We start from the raw sequence: 7474 nt of genomic DNA, 5'->3' as shown, positions 1-7474 counted from the left end.
TAATGGCTCTCAACCAAACTTGGAAGACCTGTGTGAAATAGTGAAGGTTCGTGTAGCTATGTGGCTCAAAGCCTCACCAACCCAGGTGGAGCTTTCTATTAATGACTTGGTCTTTAACCTGCCACAGGTGAAGTTCTGCATTAGAAATGGAGGTTGAGTGAAAAGTGTTTATTTGGTTGGTTGGTTGTTGGTATGATTGGTGGTCATGGCAGTTCAGAGTTGGCCAGGTGGTCATGGCAGTTCAAAGTTGGCCAGTTCAGAATTGGCTAGGCAGTTCAGAGTTGCTCTGGTTATAGGCTGCAGAGTTAGCTCTAAATAAATCTGGGTTGAACAGAAGTGTCCTTCAGTCTAACATTGCAGGTGCTCCTTACTGAAGTGTTCTAGAATCTGCCTTGGTCTGCTGCTGTGTCCTACTGCCTAGCAGCAGTAGGGTGGAGTTTCTGGCCTCCAGGGGGCTGGCTGTGTGCCTCTGTTTAATAATCTTGCATTGCTGTGAGGTTATGTCCATCCTCTGCTGGTTAGCTGATATGGTTTGCTGATGGAAACAAGGAAGAAGAGATCATTCTCTGCTGATTGGTAGCAGTGCGATTGGTAGTAGATGGGTTAGCAGATTGGTATGTATGCAGATTGGTGGCAGAGTGGTATGTATCAGCTAGGTTCTGGTCTGCGAAGGCAGTGCAGAGGCCTTCTGAGTGTCATATGCTCTCTGTCAGTGTGTGTCGTCTGCTGTCTGGATGCTCCAGCAGAGGGCTTATTGTTGGTTTTATTTTGCTATTTGGCTAGTTCTAGTATTCCTATCTGTTGGATTTGGCATGTCTTAGGTTTAGTTGTTTTTTGGTGTGGGTTTGTTGTTTGTGGTTGGTTTCTCACCAACTCACCATCTTTTGGCGGTGTGCTAGCATATGATTGGGCGTTCTCAACAGTGCCAACCTAGTTGGGATTGTTTTGTTTCGCTATGATGCTCTTTGCACTCCCCTTCCTCGTCTTCTTTATTGATGTATTTCTTTATTCCGTATTCATCAATAATAGTTCCTTTTTCTTCGCTGATCAAAAAAAAAAGGTAAGTGTAATTTATTACTCAAAGAGAAATATATTAATGCATTTAATGGAGTCCAAAAATGAGAACACTCCACGAACATCAATAGAAATGGCTCAAATGGAATGCAACACTGCTGAGTAATGCACATCGAGCAATCTCGGTAAGGTTATGTTTCAATTAAAGATTTTGAAAAGGAAAGGAAAAATTGAATATGAAATAGAAATTGAATCTTTCTTCAGTAAGATAGTGTTTGAATTAAAGATTTGAAATGGAAAGAAAAAGTGAATAAAATAAAAATTAAATTTTTGTCACATTTACGTTTCATTTTCTTTCCTCTATAAACCATTTCTCAATTTTTAAATGTAAACACAACCTCATGATAGTTTTCAAATAGATTTTCTGTTGGAGGGTCATATTACACCACTGAACATATATCTGATATGACACCTACTGCTCTACTCCCATTCTCTGGGTATTTTTATTTTTTATTTTATTTGTTGTTTATAATAGCAAAACCATTAATTTAAAACATAGTCAGTACGATAAGTTGAATAAAAACACCCGTGTGTTGAAGGAGGACCAGAATGGTGGTAGTTGGCTCTCCAACGGCTTTGATATTGATAGTTCTGCTTTACAAAGAAATTTAAACATTCTTTATGTCAGTCATATGCCACCCATATAAATTAAAATGTTACTAGTAGAATTTTTCATTGCTTCCTTGATTGTCATATGCCACTCATTCTTGTTTCCTTAACCAATTGAACTTACTAAGAACCATGAATCTGTCTTTTAATGGGCAGTCTCAGGTACCTCCCGGTTTTCGATTCCATCCAACAGAAGAGGAGCTTCTGCAGTACTACTTGAAGAAGAAAGTGTCACAGCAGAAGCTAGACATCGATGTAATTCCCTACGCCGATCTTAATAAGCTAGAGCCATGGGATATTCAAGGTATATAAAGCCTCTACAATTCCTTTTTTACTTCATTTGCTAGATTAACAGTGTTGTACTTATCAATGATGGATTGGGAGGACCCAAAAATTTGAAAAATATCATATATTATATTAAAAATTTTAAAATAACTTCAAATTGTAGTTCATACCTCCAAATTTTTTGTACATAAGTTCAAAATTATATAGAGCAGTCCTTCTAATTTTTTAGACTATAGAGTAGTCCCCAAAGACATAATTCTGGATCCGTCCCTAGTACTTATGCAATATTTATTTATTTGTTATTATTTCTATTTATTTATGTTGTGTAGAGAAGTGCAAAATAGGATCGACCCCACAAAATGAATGGTATTTCTTCAGTCACAAAGACAAGAAATACCCTACGGGTACTCGAACCAATCGAGCAACTGAGGCTGGTTTTTGGAAGGCTACCGGTCGCGACAAGGTGGTGTACAACGATGGTTCAAGAATCGGACTGCGGAAGACTCTGGTCTTCTATATTGGAAGAGCCCCTTGTGGACAAAAATCTGATTGGATCATGTACGAATACCGCCTTGATGACAATACGAATGATGCGAATGTAAGCTATTTTGATGTTACGAGTAATTTTATTAGTAAGTGGTTAGTTTTATGAGTAATTTTATTAGTAAGCCGTTAGTTTTATACTAAAAAAATAAGAGGTAAATTATAAATACAACTTCTGAGATTTGCTTAAAATATAAATTACTTTTGTGATTTGAAAAATTACAAATACATTATTGTTAAAAAAAATTTATTTAACAGAATTAATTAAAAAAATAAAATTCATAATTGCTCTTCTATACAATAATAAAATTACTAAAATTATTAATTGAAACATATTTCTAACATTATTAAAAATTGTTAATTGATTTGATGATTTATTAATAAAATGAACAATTTGTTATGAAATTAGAAACCTCAAGGGGTAAAATGTAATTTTCAAAACCACAAAAGAAAAATCATATTTTAATTAAATCTTAAGGGGTGTATTTGTAATTTACCAAAAAATAAAAATATTAGAATTGCACTCAATACATGGTCTCAAAGGACAAACAATTTCTGAAGAAGCAACACACCGACCATAGGCATACAAACCAGGGAAACAACACACCTGGCCTAAAAGATAGATCTCTCACGACCCGAGAGGCTTAAAAACCAACCACGACGTAAGACATATGCAAAACAAGCAAAAGCAAATACAAACAGAATAAATATTTTTTGAAAGGTGATGGATACTGAAGCTTAGAAGAAAAGGCTATAAGTGTCTTTTGAAGTGCATTTATCATTCAGTTAATGCCAACATTTAATATAAACTTATAGACAATTTGATTCATATCCCATCATTCATTTTTATCATTTTGAACCAGAATTTTGTATCAAAGGTCTGTCTAAAATATTCTCAAAATTAGATTTTCTTCAAACTAATATGTCTCTTATGTCTCTTGTATGCACGAGTACGACTAATATTAGGTGTTTACTACCACATCAGGTAATTAATAAATTTAATCATACCAATATTACTCCAGTGTGAACTCAGAATCTCATACAAAACAAAGAATTGTAATGAAGTCTCATTTAGCTACACCACGTAATTACTAGTACTTCAATTTTTGTGTCTTCCAATAATATTTCATTATGACGTTGTAAATACAGGTATGCAATTTAGAAGAGCCAAAGGCAGAGGACGGTTGGGTGGTTTGTCGTCTTTTTATAAAGAAGAACCACTGCAAGGCCCAACAGAGTCCACAAAGGATAACCACTTCTAAAAATGTGTGGTCTCAAATCCACAATTCAAGAAATGATGGTGATCATGATCAAATACTTGGCTGCATGGTAAAACCTTGCAAGCAAGAAAATGAAACACCCATTGATAACCTCAACAGCAATGACAATATTGAGTTTGAACCCTCAATTAACACAAGCATTAGTGAGGGGTTTCGTAGTGGATTCGCAAATCTTCCAGAGCTTGAGAGTCCAACCATTCCATTGTTGCCCAACAATAGCTCACCCTTCAATGATCAAGATTATAGTTTTGAACCTTGTAGCTTTTCAGTAGATAATATACTTACAGGAATTGAATCTTCTTGCAACCATCACAAGAATGCTTGCAACAAAAATACCAATACAATTGACAACGGAAAAGATGGTCTCGAGGAGTGGCTTGGACTTGATGATCAAGTTATGACTTCCAAGTTAAATGGAGAACTAGAGACAACCAAGCAACTGTCCTACTATAAGGATGAGGACTTGGGTTTCTGGTTTGATCATCGCTTACATCGACTAGCACACCTATGTTCAAATAAACCAAATCAAGCCTCTGAAGTCTGTAGAAGTGATATGCATTTATGGAGCCTCATTTGATAAAACTAACTTGTTTGTGTATATCATAATATCATCTAAGTAACTACATGTGCGTGATCTTTTATATTTATAATAAATAGAGTGATGTGATGAAAGATTGGTATGCTTGATTGTCGCAAAATCAATCTTCCCATACAATTACAAATGAGTAAAGATAGCAAGTATAGATATTATCTCCACACGGATTATTGTGTAATTCTTGATATTCCAATTATTAATTTCCAAATTAGTTTGTTGAGATTGATTATTTTGCAAGAATAAACTAGGTTATAAAACCCAAATTAAATAAGCAAGAAAATTCAAGTTGAAGAAAAAAAAAATGATAACTTAGAGATCCGAATCCACTACTAGTTCCATACCTAAAATTCTCGTCTTAGATTATACAAATAATTGATCGGAATAGGTCAATTTCTCAACTACAAGTTCGAAATTGAAAAAGATAGTAATATTGAGTTCGATTCAAGACTATGACCTATCCCAACTAGCACGAATGGTCCACTCTAAACTAGGATTTGTAGCACAACCCGTACTGAGAAAAGATAGAAACATTTTTATTCAAAAATTCAAAAGTTTTACAATTATTTCAATCGAATGATACAGTACAAAGCTCTGAAGATGAAAAATCGGTTACTTGACTTAAGATTTCATCAAAAACCTAAGTATGGTGCTTAGTCACTCATGGAAAGAGGTAGAAGTGCAAGAAAATGGAGGAGATAGTAAACCTCATTGTTGTGCAAGTTCTCTTCACCCCTAGTGATCTCCCTCTTGAAACCAAAAGAACAAGAACCATTTTCTTTTTCTTTTAATACGTACGTTCATTTCAAGTCAATTCTCATTTCTACCCATGCACTTCGAGGTGTGACCACTCGTGCGACCAAATACTCCGCATGAGTGGAGCTTTGACTATAAGCTTTGGAGCTTTGGCTGCTTGAGCAATGGAAATGACCACACGTGTAGAAAATTGGCTGCACGTGCGGCGGCCCAACAATGTTGTGGTGGCTATCATGCATCCCCTGCTAGTGCATAGGTCTTGCCACTCATGCTGAGAGGATCTTTGATCTCTTTCTCTTTAGTTCCACCCCTTTTGAACCATTCTATTGAGGACTGTACATCAAGTCAGCGCGTGCACGCACGCGCGCGCGCACGCACGCGCGCGCGCACGCACACACACGCTCAAAATAAAAAATAAAAACATAATATTTGACAAATAACCATATCTTAAGGAATATAAATGTAATTAGGTGTCCCCAATGCGATACCATTTGGTTGAAATCAATGCTCATTCTATATCACTGCTTCATGATGTTTTCTATCATCCCAAAGGTGAAAAAATATATGAAAACATGTTTTTGTTAAGAGTAAGTAGAATAATCTAAATGTTTTTAGTTAAACCATTGGACAATAAGATTTAATTTATGGAGAATTTTTAGTTAACTAATTGAAGATAATAAATGCAAGAAAAACCCAAGAACCACATATGTAAGTGAAGTGATTTAATGTGAAAATCCATAGCTAAAATATTTTGCACAAGCGGAGCTCTGACTGTAAGGTTTGGAGCTCTGGCCGCTTGGGCGGTGAAGATGACTTCACGTGTAGAAAATAAGCCACACGTTGTAGCTCGACTTTCTTCGCCCCCCCTTTCGGAGAGCTCGAATTGGTCCTATAGTTCAAACTCTTGTCACGGTTCTGAATCTAGTCTCACAGGTGCAATGTGAAACTGATAAACACCAAAGAGTCTAATTCTGAAAATCATTTTGAAAAATTGATTTTGAATCAAATAATGCCAATACTAGACTATTTTTCCAGATTACAGAGTCGCCACCTAAATATTTTATTTTTGAAAAATTTAGGAAATCCTGACTTGTGCCAAAGGCCACCTGTCCGTCATCACCAAATTTGCCTCGGCTTGAGAACTTGGGTACCGGGGGGGGAAGGTCATGAAATGCGCACCCCCGCTCGCCTGATCAAAGATCGGCCTCTACTATCATGATATGTTGTTTTATAAACATATGTGTTCTTATTCCAGTTATTAGCTAACTTTACTACGTGACGCACACAAGCAAGTATAGACTAAAATCGCAAGAATTGGAACGAATTCAACTCATGTTTGGTTTCGAAAATGGTTTGAATTTGCCACCCTCAAGTGGACTAAAACACAGATTTGCCATCAAACATGATGGGCTTAAAATATGATTTTGCCACATCACAAAGTGGGCTTAAAACTCACACTCATTGAATTGTTCCAATTCAAATAATCAAGCCTTCAACCACGGGCATTCATGCAGTTAATCATTTAAGCAAATAGCCTCATGGCAAGCATGCTATCATGGCAACACTCACACTCATGCAAGTATGCTAAAGCGTAAAAGCTTACCGAGTACTCCAAACCAAAACAAAAGCTAGTTAGAAAGAACGCATGATCCTAACTATGTTAAGATGCCTAATGCAACACATGCAATAATGCAATTAATTGGCTCGGCTAGTAATATGGCATGTGATACAATTTGATAACATGCTTTGAAACACATATTCAAATAAGTGTATGAAATTCAATGTAGTTTGAATGATGCACCGAGCCTCGGTGCATGCAATACAAATGAATAGAGGCAAACATGCGAGCATAAGGTATGCTAATCAAAACGCGTCCCTAATCTAACCATCGAAAGCGATTAAATAAAAGGGAGAAAGACGTGCACACACACGCACACTTATTACAACATTGCACCCTCGCGAAGAAGGGTCCGAATAAATAAGAGCTAAGCTAATCTAAGCTAAGGTAGGCTAACTAATCTAATTAAACTAATTAGACTAGTTATTACAAACCAAATGAATAACTAGCAAACTACTAATTATTACAACACTTTAACTAATTAGCAAACTAGTTAATTAAAACAACATCCACACTAACTAAACATGCAAAGCACTAAACTACACTGCCATAGCTCTGTTTTGGGAAGTTGAACATGCATGCACCCGGTTCTCGTCCCGAAAAGCTTTTCGGTTTTCCTCTTGAGAGACTCTGTTTGCAGGGCTGACCATACTCCAAAATCTTTCTACTCCACCTTACCAAAAACTTGCTGAGGATTGCACTAGTGGCCTGCCGACC

General features: G+C 36.4%; 1 protein-coding gene across 1 annotated transcript; it reads left to right on the top strand.

The window, feature by feature from the left end:
- The first annotated feature begins 1809 nt into the window (after positions 1–1809).
- Positions 1810–4368, top strand: LOC114293843 (NAC domain-containing protein 66). Its single transcript, XM_028237959.2, has 3 exons — positions 1810–1987; positions 2298–2566; positions 3661–4368. Exons 1-3 carry the CDS (start codon positions 1816–1818, stop codon positions 4366–4368), a joined length of 1149 nt encoding a protein of 382 aa, XP_028093760.2. The 5' UTR covers positions 1810–1815.
- Positions 4369–7474: the final 3106 nt, after the last annotated feature.

This window comes from Camellia sinensis, chromosome 9, assembly GCF_055761805.1.
Source record: "Camellia sinensis isolate YWXY chromosome 9, ASM5576180v1, whole genome shotgun sequence".
Lineage (NCBI taxonomy): Eukaryota > Viridiplantae > Streptophyta > Magnoliopsida > Ericales > Theaceae > Camellia > Camellia sinensis.
The sequence above is the reverse complement of the archived record's forward strand: the minus strand, read 5'-3'. Positions and strand labels throughout refer to the sequence as shown.

Coding starts and splice junctions, on each gene's coding strand:
- LOC114293843 (XM_028237959.2), top strand. CDS start 1,816: ATGAATCTGTCTTTTAATGGGCAGTCTCAGGTACCTCCCGGTTTTCGA. Junction 1,988..2,297: donor AGAGCCATGGGATATTCAAG/GTATATAAAGCC, acceptor TATGTTGTGTAG/AGAAGTGCAAAATAGGATCG. Junction 2,567..3,660: donor ACAATACGAATGATGCGAAT/GTAAGCTATTTT, acceptor TTGTAAATACAG/GTATGCAATTTAGAAGAGCC.